Raw genomic sequence first — 16,446 nt, forward strand, 5'->3', positions numbered from 1 at the left:
TTTCCTGCTGCCATCAGACTTTTGAATGGACCTACCTCATATTAATTAGATCTTTCTCTGCGCTCTATCTATGACTAACACTACACTCTGCACTCTCTCCTTTCATTCTCTATGAGTGGTATGCTTTGTTTGTATAGCGCGCAAGAAACAATACTTTTCACTGTATACTAATACATGTGACAATAATAAATCAAATCAAACCCTTCTTACTCACCAACAACAATCTTTTTACCAATCAGGGCACATATCTTAATATTCACCAGCTTCACCTCATACTCACACACTTACGAACTGCTGCAAACCTCAGACCCACATCAGAAAGCTGTTCAACCACGACAGTCGCATCAGTCAAAACTATTCCACACTTTCCTCTCTCTTGGAGGATAAGATGATAGACAATCAGAGGCAGCAAGTGCTAACTGGATGAGTCACACCTACAGGGCCTAACCCCTGTGGGGGAAAGTGCATTGGGCCACCCTTTGCTAAAGCAGAGGCTAAGGATGAGGCAGAAACAATCAAAGATGCTTTTAGCCTCATACTTAATCATCCTCCTAACATCCCAATTTCCCCTTCATCCTATACCGGCTTCTAATTTACAAACTATAAATGATGCCAGTGCCAGCATGCATCTCTTTACCTTTCCCCATTTTTCCACACTACCACCTGTGCCTTTTTCCTTTCAGTTACCGAGGAGGTGCAACCTGGTCAGGCAATGAAGGAACACCAAAAACAGGGCAATGTTGAAAAAACAGCACTGTCATTTCATTTCACACACTCAGCCACCAACTCAGACACTGACCTTATTCTCTCTGCACCAAGGTGGAACCTGCATGTGGTGAGACACCGGCACAAGTGAATTGCAGCCAGGTCATTGGGCAAGGATTGAGCAAGTGCCAGCTTGACTGTGAGGGAGGACTCAGATGGGGCAGCCTACAGAAAAACACAATGCAACAGGCCTCCTAGAAAATCTACAGTCAGTGTTCAGAAGTTTGGAGAAATCCCGCACCCAACATGACACAGTTTTACGCAGACATTGGAGCCCAAATTTTCCAACATAGACATGGTGCCCAACTCAGTTCACAGTCTTATCAATCCATCCACGATACAGCCTCTGGCTGATGGTGCAGCTTCCATTAACCACCAACATCAGAGTGCTGCAGTAGAAATTCAGGCTGCTGACGTGCAGGCTCAGCAGACTGCCATTATAGCTGGGGATTGCAGTGCTCAAAGAGACTTCCAGGATGTCACAGCAATCCTGCATTGATGCAGTCATTGAACAATGATAATGAAGCAGCTCGTGCCAGTACACCACAAGACAACATCCACATTGGGCTGATAAGCGGCAGATAACGTGTTTGCTACACAAGAAGTCCAGGTGATGACCATCTCCAAGCAAGAGAGAATATGACTGCCTCCCCTTGACATTCAATGGCGTAATTATCACTGAATTCCCCACCATCCGCTGGGTTATCATTTGACCGGAAAATGAAGTGGACCAGCCAAATAAATACCGTGGCTCGAAGAGTAGGTTTGTTTGTTATCCTCTCACACACACACTTTATCCCCTTTGGGGAAGAGTGAGGAGGTGTTGGAAAGGTTAGCAGGCTGATTATCAACCTGTTGGACTGTGTCATGAATGTTCCTTCATGGCCAGCAACTCCTGGAGTAGGGCTTGAACCCAGAGCTCTGGTTCTGAGGCAAGAACATTTCTGAACCACAAGACTTCCTGCAAGTGCAGGTTAGAGTCTGGAAATTCTGAGATAAGTGATTCATCTCTTTGACTTTCCACCTTCTACAAAGACAATTAGACATGGGTGTGATGGAAAACTTTCACTCACCTGAATAAGCAATATTCCAACAAGGCTCAAGAAGCTTGACATTATCCAGAACTTGATTGGCACCTCCTCCACGACCATCATACCATGGCTGCAGTTTGTACCACCTTCAACAACACCTCCCAAATTACCACCTAGAAGCACAAGTGAAGAAGCAGAAACATGGGAATACAACCCTCACTTACAAGCACCGCTCCATATTGCTGTTCGTTCAGCATCACTGAGTCAAAATCCTGGAATTTCGATCTGTGCAGCAGTTTTGGGAGTACTTGCATCTCGTGCACTGCAGCAGTACAAGAAGGCAGCTCTCAAGGACAGTTAGGGATGGTGAATAAGTGTAGGCATACGCTGGTAAGGCCCATATCCCATGTTTTTTTTCATTCAATCTGTCCTCCAGAGTACTAGGTATATTGTGGTGCCACCCCAGCAGAATGTCACTGTTACAGGGAGACATTTGTCTTTCCATACCTTGCATTCCGCCAGTGCCCTTGTAATTGCCTCTCAGCCAGCCAGCCCAGACTGCAGATGTCCATGCTGAAATGGTGCAGTCTACAGATGGGCTACGTACAGACCTGGTCAAGGGCATCCTCCAAGAGCATCTCTAGTCCCCTCAACTGAAAGGTAGCAGCCTTTCACCAGCCATGGTACAGGTGGTAGCACTGTATAGGATAGGTCAGGCAAAGACATTTTCATTGAATCATAGAATCCCTACAGTGCAGAAGGAGGTCATTCAGCTCATCGAGTCTGCATCGACAGCAATCCCACCCAAGCCCTGTTCCCGCAACCTCATGTATTTGCTCTGCTAATTCCCATGACACTGGGTCAATTTAGCACGGCCAATCAACCTAACCTGCACATCTTTGAAGTGTGGGAGGAAACCGGAGCACTTGGAGGAAACCCACGCAGACACAGGGAGAACGTGCAAACTCCACATAGACAGTGACCTGAGGCCGGAATTGAACCTGGGTCCCTGGTACTGTGAGGTAGCAGTGCTAACCACTGTGCCACCGTGCTGCCCCTTTGAAGACAGGCATCTTGGAGAACGTACAAGGGAGTGATTTGTTGACTTTTGCATGCGACATGGCACAATTTTATTTATTTTGGTTTGGAATGTTTATTTGTGGTGACCTATTTTTGCACTCTGCCAAAATGGCTATTGTGATGGTCAATAACAGAGGAATGGTGTTGCAGTTATCGGAAATGTAACCGATGAGGTCTTCAGGTGCAGACAGGGCAGAAAAGGGCGATCTCGATTGCCACCTCTTCATCATGTTCCTTGCTCCTCAGCAACGAGGCTGTCTTGCCATGATGGTGAGGCTGTGCAGCAGGCAGCAAATCGTCACAGACCTTGATGCTGGTGTTGCCGAATGCTGCAGGACTCCCCCAGATCAGGCTGACCAGTGAAAGGGCTGCTTCAGCATGCCATTGGTCTGCTGGATGTCATTCCAAGTGGCAATATGGCTTTCATTGTGTTTGCATGATGTGAGCGTGTACATGGCCTCATTGTTTGTGGATAGCCCTCGTCATCCAATAGCCACCATGCACAGTGGATCATCACAGAATGAAAACTTCATGATTGTTACCATATCAGGTATTAATCTGCATTATTTGCTGCCTCTGGTCATACCCCAGCCGGTTGCTAAGCAGTGGAACCCCTTCAGTTCTGGTAAAGGGTACAGTTAACATGTGGTATCTGCAAAGCAGTATGTGTGCAGTCAATGACACCCTGCACTAAGGGGAAGTCTGCAATCATAGTAATGCCGTGTACTCAATTCACCTGTTCACCTCGAGGAAGAGAGAGTGAAATGGAGGTAATCCCTAGAGAACCTCAGCAATCTTGCTTCTGCAACAATGAATGCAAACTGTGAGATGTTGCAAGTGTCTCCAACCTCAGACTCAAAGTTCACCACTACAGTCACATTCATAGCCACGGGCAGTGCAGCCCTTGCCCTGTTCTGAGGTTGTAGCTGCTGCAGGTGACAGACTTTAATGAGTATGTCCTCACTGAAATGTCACCATCTCGTGCACTGTTTCTCACTGAGGCTCAGGCAGGTGAATTGTTCTCTAATCTGCCTACCTCTTGTGGATATTCACTGCACGCACCTTAACGCCTGCCACAATATGGCATCAGCATGATGCACCTCGTGTTCTTTGTGGATACCATTTTGGAGTTCCAAGTTCACTCGTAGTACCCAAACCTAATTTCCCATTTAATGCTATGTAACAAGATGGAAATTCCCTGTTAGTGGTTCTGTTTAAAATGAGAATTCTTACTATTTAAAGTGGTAGCGTGCATAGTATTTGGAATGTGTTGCAACCAACTAGTGTCGCATCCAACAAATGCTCATTCTGCACCTAATCAGATTTTGAACCAATCAGTTGCTTTACGGGGAGAACTTGTGTACACTTTTCCTCCCCAGAGTACTACTAATCTTCAGGATCATGAGATTCAAATCACACTTTTGCTGTGAGTTTAATAATCCATTTCAATAACAGTTGAATGCACAGTGCTTTTGAATAAGTATTGCTAATTATGAAGCACTTCATTTCATTGAGTTTAACTCCATTTCACTGATGCTGTTATTTTAATATAGTTCACATTTCACTGTTTTCTTTTTCCACACGTTTCTGATTTTACATTCAATTTCTTAATGTAGAGGATGAGTGAGCCACCAAGGGAACAGTCACTTACTGAAGGTAGGACCATTTTAAATAGATGTCTAAAATTGAGCTAGTGTTGCATATGGTAAGCCCAAGACTTCTTCAGGCTTCTACTGTATCCATTTGCCTGAATTATTCCTTGTTAGATATGTAATCTACCTTGACAGTAGGCTCTTTTGTAAAACAGAGACAGGTTAAAGTTATTCTAGAAGGCAGTATTCTAGAGGTCATCGCAGACCCATAGAGGGTCGCAGCACAAAGAAATCACTGTGCCAGCTATTTCTCGGGTAATCAAAAACTAATGCCAACTCCTAACTCTTTCCCCATTATCCTATATCGTTCTCTGCCAGTTACTCATTATGGCAAAGCATTTCATACTGTAACATGTCTCTGTGCGAATGTGTATCCCCTACCCTCTCTCCTCAGTTTCCTACTCCCATTCAATTTCCCAGCTGGAAGAGATAATCATTCAACCTATAAAACCCCTTCATGATGTTAAAATCTCCATTTCCTCTTGACCTTCTCTGTTTCAGTGGAAACAATCACATTAACTGAAGTCTCTTCCCGTAGCAATGATTTCTCATCCTAATTATGCCCTGTGGCTTTAACGTGCTTTCAATGGCGGGGAGTGAAAACTGTTCACGGTTCTCAATGCGTGGCTCCAGCACTCCCTTTACTCCTGTATTCTCCATGCCCCTACTTATAAAACCCAAATATTACATAGGGCCGTAACTTCCAGCAGCATCCTGACCCACTGGAATTACTACAGTGTAAATTGCACTTACTCTGGAAAATGTTGTTGAAACCCCAGCTGGCTGAAGCTGCTTGGGGCCTGCAGCAGGAGGGTCTCTGAAGACACAACATGATGCAACTACAATGAACTCAGAGGCCATGCTCCCTTTTTATTACACTGGCTGCTGGAATTCAGGTTAGTTTAAAACCTGACAGGCCAGGGAGGAGGTAAATGCCCAGGTAAGTGCATAGGATTTGGGTGTGAAGGCCCCTCTAGTGAGAGAAACAATCCTAGCTCAGGAGTAAGTGTTGAGCTCCTGAACTACTACCAGCTGAAACCACATTTTAATGATGGGGATGTGGAAGCATTCTTGTCTCATTTAAAAAGCTTGCAAAGCGATTGAAGTGGCCTGTGGGGATTTGGTTCCTTCTATTGCAAAGCAGTTTAACAAGAAAATCCCATGAGATTTATTTCCTATAGTCCAACAAGAGTTCATCAAACTATGAGGTGACAAAAAGGTTGACATTTGTGCGTGGCTGGTCCTGGAGGCCTAGTGCCCAAAAATTCCAAACCTTTCAAGAACACCCCGAGCAAACGTGCGTCACATTTGAAAGAGTTGGGCAACTTGCTTTCAGCCAATAGTTACGGGTGCTTCAGATAGATCCCACTTATGAGAACCTCAAGAATAAGATTCTCCTCGAGGAGTTCAAAAACTTACTTCCCCTTTCCAAAAGGACCTCTCTTGAAAAAGAGAGTCTCCAAAGCAGCCATCATAACAGACAACAATGATTTAAACACACGGGCCCCTAACTCAAGAGTAAGCTGGAAGCTGGTTATTCTTACAGACATGATGTGGAGATGCCGGCGTTGGACTGGGGTAAACACAGTAAGAAGTCTCACAACACCAGGTTAAAGTCCAAATAAACCTGTTGGACTTTAACCTGGTGTTGTGAGACTTCTTACTGTATTCTTACAGACTACAGAGAGATAGGAGGCAGATGAGTGGAAAATCATGTGTCACAAATTTGATTGAGTTTTTTGAAGGAGTAACCAAGAAGGTAGATGAGGGCAGTGCAGTTGATGTTGTCTACATGGACTTTAGCAAGGCCTTTGACAAGTTACCGCATGGTAGGTTATTGCAAAAGGTTAAATCTCACGGAATCCAGGGTGAGGTAGCCAATTGGGTGCAAAATTGGCTTGATGACAGAAGATAGAGGTTGGTTGTAGAGGGTTGTTTTTCAAACTGGAGGCCTGTGACCAGCGGTGTGCCTCAGGGATCGGTGCTGGTCCACTGCTATTTGTCATTTATATTAATGATTTGGATGAGAATTTAGGAGGCATAGTTAGTAAGTTTGCAGATGACACCAAGATTGGTGGCATAGTGAACAGTGAAGAAGGTTATCTAGGATTGCAACGGGATCTTGATCAATTGGGCCAGTGGGCTGATGAATGGCAGATGGAGTTAAATTTAGATAAATGCGAGGTGATGCATTTTGGTAGATCGAACCAGGGCAGGACTTACTCAGTTAATGGTAGGGCATTGGGAAGAGTTATAGAAAAGCAATCTAGGGGTACAAGTTCAAAGCTCCTTGAGGGTGGAGTCACAAGTGGACAGGGTGGTGAAGAAGGTATTTGGCATGCTTGATTTCATTGGTCAGGACACTGAATACAGGAGTTGGGACGTCTTGTTGAAGTTGTACAAGACATTTGTAAGGCCACACTTGGAATACTGTGTGCAATTCTGGTCATCCTATTATAGAAAGGATATTATTAAACTAGAAGAGTGCAGAAAAGATTTACTAGGATGCTACCGGGACTTGACGGTTTGAGTTATAAGGAGAAGCTGAATAGACTGGGACTTGGGAGGAGGCTGAGGGGTGACCTTATAGAGGTCTATAAAATAATGAGGGGAATAGATAAGGTAGATAATCAACATCTTTTCCCAAGGTAGAGGAATCTAAAACTAGAAGGCATTGGTTTAAGAGATTCTTCAGAATGATCTGAACAGGTTGGGTGAGTGGGCAAATCAATGGCAGATGCAGTATAATTTGGATAAATGTGAGGTTATTCACTTTGGAAGCAAAAACAAGAAGGCAGATTACTACCTGAATGGCTGTAAATTGGGAGAGGGAGTGTGCAGCGGGAGCTGGGTGTCTTTGTGCACCAGTCACTGAAGGTAAGCATGCAGGTGCAGCAGGCGGTAAAGAAGGCAAATAGCATGTTGGCCTTCATTGTGAAAGGTTTTGAGTACAGGGGCCGGGATGTGATGTTGCAACTATAAGGGCCTTGGTGAAGGCCACACCTAAAATATTGTGTGCAGTTTTGGTCTCCTTTTCTGAGGATGGATGTTCTTGCTCTCAAGGGAGCGCAGCTAAAGTTTACCAGGCTGATTCCGGGGATGGCGGGACTGATATATGAGGAGAGATTGATTAGGTTAGGATTGTTTCCGCTGGAGTTCAGACGAATGAGGGGGGATTTAATAGAGACTTATAAAATTCTAACAGGACTAGACAGGGTAGATGCAGGGAGGATATTCCCGATGGTGGGGGAGTCCAGAACCAGGGGTCACAGTCTGAGGATTCAGGGTAGACCATTTAGGATGAAGGTGAGGAGACATTTCTTCACCCAAAGAGTGGTGAGCCTATGGAATTCATTACCAGAAGTAGTAGTTGATGTCAAAACATTTAATGTATTCAAGAGGCAACTGGATATAGCACTTGGGGCGAATGGGATCAAAGGTTATGTTGAAAAGACTGGATTAAGCTATTGAGTTGGATGATCAGCCATGGTCGTAATGAATGGTGGAGCAGGCTCGAAGGGCCAAATGGCCTCCTCCTGCTCCTATGTTCTAAGTTTCTAAGGTAAGGAGGAAAGATACAAAAGGGTCCAGAGGGGCAATTTTTTCACATAGAGGATGGTGAATGTCTGGAACGGGCTGCCAGAGGTAGTAGTAGAGGCGGGTTCAATTTTGTCTTTTAAAAAGCATTTAGAAGTTACATGGGTAAGAGGGATATGGATGAAACGTGGGTAATTGGGACTAGGTTAATGGTAAAAACTGGGCAGTGTGGACGGGTTGGGCCGAAGGGCCTGTTTCCTATGACTCTATGACAGAGAAAACTCTAGAGTAAGGGGGGGGTGGTTAATGAAGGAAATCAAATCAACTCAAGCCCACGCTACAGTCTGCAGAATAAGACAAATCTTTTGTCTGCATTGTTAAATCACCTCGACCAGGGAAAGAAACAGGACCACCGAAGCCAACAAGTCACCAACATCCACAACCTGTATAGCCAGACTCAACTAGCTTAATCTTTCCTTCCCCACTCTGTAACCTATTTGTGTGCATGTGCGTGTGTGCAAATGTGTGCGCACGTGTGAGTTGAAGTGTATTTTATTTTATTACTTAAGTACAATAAAAGCTATCCTCCTTATTAAAAGTCAAGAAAACCAGTCCGATTGCATCTTTTGTGATCACAGGATGTAACCAGTTAAACGCTCTCTGAATTGACAACGTATTCTTTATTTTTAAAATCTGTGCAGTCAGCATGGGGTAGGAAAAGAGGGGAATCATTCGAACCCCCCTGACCTGATCTTACTGTCTCTGCTGATTATGCTTCATAAGCTCGTCTCCACAACACCACATCTCACCCTATAATTCCATTATTGACTTTTTTAAGGAAATCATTGGCACTTAAGGAATTCTGTATTGACACCCCTGAGGTCTCCCTGTGCGTCCACACCCTTCGTTGTCTATCCATTGGTGCATTCTTAAGCCCCTCTTTCCAAAATGTATTACCTCAAACCCCTCCACATTACCTTAATAACCTCTTCATAATGTTACAGACCTCCACCAATTCTTTTAATTTTTCTATGGCCAGGATTTGACAGCTGCACCACGTGTCTCTCCCCCCCGGCAGATGCAGCAGCCCATTTACACTGCCGTTTACTTTGAACAAAGAACAAAGAAAATTGCAGCACAGGAACAGGCCCTTCAGCCCTCCAAGCCTGCAATGACCATGCTGCCGACTTAACTAAAACCCCCTACCCTTCCGGGGACCATATCTCTCTATTTCCATCCTATTCATGTACTTGTCAAGATGCCCCTTAAAAGTCACTACGGTATCCGCTTCCACTACTTCCCCCGGCAACGAGTTCCAGGCACCCACCACCCCCTGTGTAAAAAATCTGCCTCGTACATCTCCTTTAAACCTTGCCCCTCGCACCTTAAACCTGTGCCCTCTAGTAATTGACTCTTCCACCCTGGGAAAAAGCTTCTGACTATCCACTCTGTCTCTGCCTCTCATAATCTTGTAGACTTCTATCAGGTCACCCCTCAACCTCCGACGTTCCAGTGAGAACAAACCAAGTTTCTCCAACCTCTCCTCATAGCTAATGCCCTCCATACCAGGCAACATCCTGGTAAATCTTTTCTGTACCCTCTCCAAAGCCTCCACATCCTTCTGGTAGTGTGACGACCAGAATTGAACACTATATTCCAGGTACAGCATAACTAAGGTTCTATAAAGCTGCAACATGACTTGCCAATTTTTAAACTCAATGCCCCGGCCGATGACCGATGAAGGCAAGCATGCCGTATGCCTTCTTGACTACCTTCTCCATCTGCATTGCCACTTTCAGTGACCTGTGTACCTGTACACCCAGATCGCTTTGCCTATCAATACTCTTAAGGGTTCTGCCATTTACTGTATATTTCCTATCTGTATTAGACCTTCCAAAATGCATTACGTCACATTTGTCCGAATTAAACTCCATCTGCCATCTCTCCGCCCAAGTCTCCAACTGATCTGTATCCTGCTGTATCTTCTGATGGTCGTCATCGCTATCCGCAAATCCACCAACCTTTGTGTCGTCTGCAAACTTACTAATCAAACCAGTTACATTTTCCTCCAAATCATTTATATATATTACAAACAGCAAAGGTCCCAGCACTGATCCCTGAGGAACACCACTTGTCACAGCCCTCAATTCAGAAATGCACCCTTCCGCTGCTACCCTCTGTCTTCTATGACCGAGCCAGTTTTGTATCCACCTTGCCAGCTCACGTCTGATCCCATGTGACTTCACTTTCTGCGCCATGAGGGACTTGTCAAAGGCCTTTCTGAAGTCCATGTAGACAACATCCACTGCCCTACCCTCATCAATCATCTTCGTCACTTCCTCAAAAAACTCGATCAAGTTCGTGAGACATGACCTCCCCTTCACAAAACCATGTTGCCTCTCACTAATACATCCACTTATTTCCAAGTGGGAATAAATCCTGTCTCGAAGAATCCTCTCCAATAATTTCCCTACCACTGATGTAAAGCTCACCAGCCTGTAATTACCTGGATTATTCTTGCTACCCTTCTTAAACAAAGGAACAACATTGGCTATTCTCCAATCCCCTGGGACCTCCCCTGTCACATGAATACTGTGAATACTGACGCAAAGTACTCAAAGAACAAAAAACATTACAGCACAGGAACAGGCCCTTCGGCCATCCAAGCCTGCACCGACCATGCTACCCGACTTAACTAAACTTAACTTAACTATGTCACATTATCAGTAACCCCCACAGCTTGCCCCCTGGACTTGCAGAATCTCACTAGCTGTTCTGTCTGGAGACAATACACATCTCTTTAACTGGTGTTTAATGCTCCTTCCACCCACATTGTCTGTACCTTTAAGATCTGGTTGGCTGTAGGGATTCGCATTCTAATCAGTATTCTGTAACTTGATTTTGTGCACTGTTTGAGAGCACATTTCCACTCCATCTGACGAAGGAGCAGCGCTCCGAAAGCTCATGGTATTTGCTACCAAATAAACCTGTTGGACTTTAACCTGGTGTTGTGAGACTTCTTACTGTGACCTCCCCTGTAGTCAGTGAGAATACAAAGATTTCTCTCAAAGCTCCAACAATTTCCTCCCTTGCCTCTCTCAGTATTCTGGGGTATATCCCATCAGGCCCTGGGGACTTGTCTACCTTAATGTTTCTCAAGAACCCCAATACCTCCTCCTTTTTGATCTCAACATGACTCAAACTATCAACACACCCTTTCCCAGATTCATCATCCACCAAGTCCTTCTCTTTGGTGAATACTGACGCAAAGTACTCAAAGAACAAAAAAAATTACAGCACAGGAACAGGCCCTTCGGCCCTCCAAGCCTGCACCGACCATGCTACCCGACTTAACTAAAACCCCCTACCCGTCCAGGGACCATATCCCCCTATTCCCATCCTATTCATATATTTGTCAAGATGCCCCTAAAAGTCACTACCGTATCCGCTTCCACTACCTCCCCCGGCAACAAGTTCCAGGCGCCCACTCATTTAATACCTCACCCATTTCCTCTGGCTGCACGCATAGATTCCCTCCCTTGTTCTTGAGTGGGCCAACCCTCTCCCTGGCTATCCTCTTGCGCTTTATATATGTATAAAAAGCCTTGGGATTTTCCTTAATCCTGCTGGCCAATGATTTTTCATGACTTTTTTTAGCCCTCCTTACTCCTTGCTTAAGTTTCTTTCTACTTTCCTTGTATTCCACACTTACTTCATGTGTTCCCAGCCTCCTAGCTTTGACAAGTGCTTCCTTTTTCTCTTTGACTAGGCTCACAATATCTCTCGTTATCCAAGGTTCCCAAAACTTGCCATACTTATCCTTCATCTTACAGGAATGTGCCGGTTCTGAATCCCAATGAACTTACACTTGAAAGCCTCCCACATGCCAGATGTTGATTTGCCCTCAAACATCTGCCCCCAATCTACATTCTTCAGTTCCTGCCTAATATTGTTGTAATTAGCCTTCCCCCAAGGTGGATATGGTGGGACCATAATATCTTGCCTGGAGGGAGAGGCCATAGAACCCTGGCCCATGATCCAAGTAAATAGTCAGAACATCTAGAATCATAGAATCTCTATAGTACAGAAGTAAGCCATTTGGCCTATTGAGTCTGCACTGACCACAATACCACCCAGGCCCTATCCCTGTAACTTCACATATTTGCCCTGCTAGTCTCCCTGACATTAAAGGGCAATTTAGCATGGCCAATCCACCTAACCCGCACATCTTTGGACTGTGGGAGGAAACCGGAGCACCCGGAGGAAACCCACGCAGACACGAGGAGGACAGTGACCTGAGGCTGGAATTGAACCCGAGTCCTTGGCGCTGTGAGGCAGCAGTGCTAACCACTGTGCCACCCTTGTGGTTATAGTGTTTTTATCCTTTGTAACATCCTGATGAATCTACCAGTGCACTCTTTACGCCTTTATCCCCTCTATAAGAGGGAACAGTAGTCTATGGCTTAATCATTACATTGTACAAGGTTTATCATTACTTCTATGCTCTTGGACTCTATTTTATGGCCATTTTAGAGGTTTTTAACCCAACTGCATTTTCAGAAATTGCCTATTTGAACTCCTAAATTCCTCCGCCAAGATATTTTCTAAGTCAACTGAACAGTTTAATATCCCCCGAAAAATATCAACAAAAAAGCCTCTCATTCTAAGTACATTAAGTATTCAATTTAATTACTCAGTAATGTTCAGGTCAATGCTTCACCTGAAGGTACAGTTGAAGATGAGTTGTAATGGGCTAATGCAGTTCTAGCACATTGTGTGTTGGACGCTGTATATAGTTTGCGGCTTTCCATTTTTTTCCCCCTCCGATTGGCTTAATGTTAATGACTGATGTCCAATTTGTGTTGCATTGATGGTAATTGCATTGTTCTTGTCCAATCTCCAAAATCTTTGCCCTCTGTTTTTATAATATTGATACTGTTACATCCTTAACCTGACTCTCTCACATTTATTCAGACTGCAGTGACATTTACAAATGTTTTCTTCAGGTGAAAAGCCCAGAATTCCTGATAGACCTCGTCTCCCAAGCACATCGGCTGAAGCTCCTGTTCTGCCAGCTCCGCGCCTTGGTCCCAAGTATTATTCTTAATGATTCATTACTTTTCTAAGGTCTATTTAAAAATGTTAGACTAAAAAAATAGATTGTATTTATTAAACTCTTGACAGCAATTGAAAGAAAATTAATACACACTAACATTGAGTTTCTGTTCCCAGACCAACCGCTTTGAGATTGCCAACTGCAAATCAACCAAGTAAGTTATCAAATATAAGCACATTATGACGTACCTATTTTAGACTGGGCTAAGTTTCTCATATAAAAAAAAGTTGCTTACTACTCTTAATATCAGAAAAAAGTGATTAACTAGAAACTGAAACATTCATTAATTAGTGTGATTATATGATATAAATGGAAGCAGCAGACTGATAGCTAGTATTATGGGCTGGATTTTTCATTAGCATAAGGTGGAATGTCTAAACCTTTTCTGAACTGGCAACTTAAAGGGAGCCTTAATTCACCCATCTTTCACGTCCTTCTGAAACAATTATGGTTGTCCGTTGTGCAATATAAGCACCAGGTACTCATTTGTATTCAGCATACCTGCACCAATAAAATATATTTATTGTAGCAGTATAGCATATAGAAGTATGCAAAGTTAATTATGTCGCCCTTCTAATAAAATAGTTACTTTAATCTTTGAAACCATAAGTAGTAATGTATTGATAATTGGTAACAGGATCAGAAAGTACATACCTTGGGGGGAGGGGCGAGGGCGAATTCACCAGCCCTGCTCGCCACTATCGGGAATCCCCACGTCCCGCTGAATGGGGCATCAGGGCTAAAATGGGATTCCTGATGAGCAGCAAACCCATCGTCATTCACCCAGCCCACCCCACCAGCCCCGATGAGGTTCCTGGCGGGTCCGGATGGGAACCCATTAATTAGGCCAAAATTGCTCATCGTAATCTCATTAGCAGGCTGGAAACCTGATTCAGCAGCCTCCCACAATGCACCCACCTCCCCAGCGGGAAATGCGTAGGGCGGCCTTTCGTGATGGTCCTGACTTTGTGGACCTGGCGCAGTGGACCCCAAGAGGTGGGGTGCGGGTCAAGGAGGTAACTTCAGTGCCCATGTGCCGCTCTGCCACCATCAGGCTGTGGAGGGAGGGTCCCCCAAGGGACCTGTGGGTTGGGGAGGCTCAGACTGGGGGCATGGGCACCATGATGGCATAGTGGTTAGCACTGCAGCCTCACAGCACCAGGGACCCGGGTTCAATTCCTGGGCTTGGGTCACTGCCTGTGTGGAGTCTGCACTTTCTCCCCGTGTCTGCGTGGGTTTCCTTCAGGTGCTCTGGTTTCCTCCCACAGTCCAAAAAAGGTGTGCTGGTTAGGTGCATTGGCTATGATAAATTCTCCCTCAGTGTAACCGAACAGGCAACTCGGGGATTTTCACAGTAACTTCATTGCAGTGTTAACGTAGGCCTACTTGTGACTAATAAATAAATAAACTTCCCCAGGGATGGAAGTTGTGTGGCTGGATTGCCCCTTCTAGCCCTGAGAAATCTGAAGATCACTATTTACGTGGCGATTTCAGGCAGCTCTCTGATGAAAATCTTTATTCTGCTCTGTGTACTGTGAGAACTTTGAAGTGGCCTGCTCAGTTGAATCCCCAGGCCTCCTGAACACCTGGAAGCTTCCAAATCACAGCAACACTGCATTTTGCAGAAGGGATTCCCCTTTCTCTCTCCAAGAAGCTGCAGGTGTGGGAAGACTCCTTTTGAAGTCCTCTGACTCACAAGAGAAGTCATTTTCACTGGAGGGGGATACCCTTCCCCACAGCCGCTCACTCAGACCCCTTCTTGTAACACTGCAAAGTCTCTGAGCCTTCCTAGAAAGAGCAAATCCATTGCCAGCCTTTGATGTCTTTTGAAATCCATTGCCAGTCTTTGAAGACCATTGTTCTTATTCAATTGCACAGTCCATTACCTTGAACTAGACTTTGATTGGCAGACTAATGTGTTTTCCATAACATGCTCAAGGTTTGTTTATTGCTCTTTGCTCACTGTTGAATACATCTTAAGTACCTCCCCATTGTTCCTAATCGCAATGTTGGTAAACATCATAGTTCTGTTTGATAGTTGCAGGCAATCTCAAAGCAGCCAAGTTTTTTAGTTCCCTTTTTTCTATCAACACGCCAACGGAAAACACTCCAGTTTTCCCACTGGTGTGGCCATTTAGAGCTGATTTGGGTGAATCGCAGTTTGTATCTTTAAAGTTTTTTTTTAAAGAAATTAGATCTCTGGCCTTTCTTCTGACAGGGTAGGGTCGGCTAAAAAAATGTGAAGTTTGGAGTGCAGCTACAGACTGGAGATGGGTAAACATAAAACCCTAAAGTGCCAGGAAGTATTTGGACGTGTTCGGTATTGGGGCGAGTTAATAAATCTTACCCCTGCACCAAATCTCCAGTCTGCCCCTTGGCTACCTGCAGATCCTCCAGTCAGCAGGGCTTCAAGGGGGACAAGCAATTGTAATGGATGCCAGTGGATTGGTGTACCCAATGTACAGATTCCATGGAAAATGCAAGCAAGAGATTGGGAATTTCTCCTTCCTTCTCATTAAATAAGCGGCACAAACCCATTTTAGCATCATGGAAACATTCCTGGAAAGCCTCAATACACGCAATGAGATGCGAGACAAGATGTAAGCTGCTTCTGTCCTTTTGTCCTCTACCTTGCATCTCGGAAAGGCCTATTCTAATGTTCATTGTGCAAAATGATCACTTAACTCATTATTTCCTAACCATGGTTCTTTTAGACCTTCCAGAAATCCCAAGCAGACCTAATGGGACTTTGGGACGACCTAGTGTTCCCGCACATCTTTCCAGCCCTAATCCAAGTTTGGAACAGGTATAACCTCTAATCCAATGCATATTATCAATGTCATCGGAAATTAAAGAAATAGTTCTCACTTCTGTTAAAATTTGGACCACTTCTGTCTCTGTTGCATCTTCTACAATTTCAATATTTATCACACCTAATCTTAGATATTTTGCTACCCCATATACAATGATTTTACATTACCATTCCAGCACACCACAAAGAAATTGCCTGCTGTTACAACACAACCATCCGTTGTTGAAATGTTTTCCACATATCAATTTTTCCACCACAAATTCCCAACCACCTACCGATTCATTCACTCCAGCTGAGCCAGATGTTAATGTAGGCATCCATGATCCAGAGCCAGGTTTCAGATCCCATATCCTACCTAGCATGTTCCAGCTTCCAGGTCCACTGAGTGTGCGTGCATGTCGGACTGAAAACTCGGGCCGTAATTTTTAAAATCTTTCAGATCATCTCTGAACT

General features: G+C 44.5%; 1 protein-coding gene across 13 annotated transcripts in view; it reads left to right on the plus strand.

Annotated features, from left to right (window-relative positions):
• blnk (B cell linker) overlaps positions 1-16,446 on the plus strand; it is a 223,981-nt gene that overhangs the window by 196,743 nt on the left and 10,792 nt on the right. For all 13 annotated transcript variants that reach the window (XM_078223482.1, XM_078223481.1, XM_078223483.1 and 10 more), the window contains 4 exons: positions 4,493-4,532; positions 13,072-13,159; positions 13,298-13,335; positions 15,896-15,987. In XM_078223482.1, the coding sequence (XP_078079608.1) occupies positions 4,493-4,532; positions 13,072-13,159; positions 13,298-13,335; positions 15,896-15,987 (258 nt within the window). The remainder of the gene's footprint in view (positions 1-4,492; positions 4,533-13,071; positions 13,160-13,297; positions 13,336-15,895; positions 15,988-16,446) is intronic.

Source organism: Mustelus asterias, chromosome 11 (assembly GCF_964213995.1).
Source record: "Mustelus asterias chromosome 11, sMusAst1.hap1.1, whole genome shotgun sequence".
NCBI classification, from domain to species: Eukaryota; Metazoa; Chordata; class Chondrichthyes; order Carcharhiniformes; family Triakidae; genus Mustelus; species Mustelus asterias.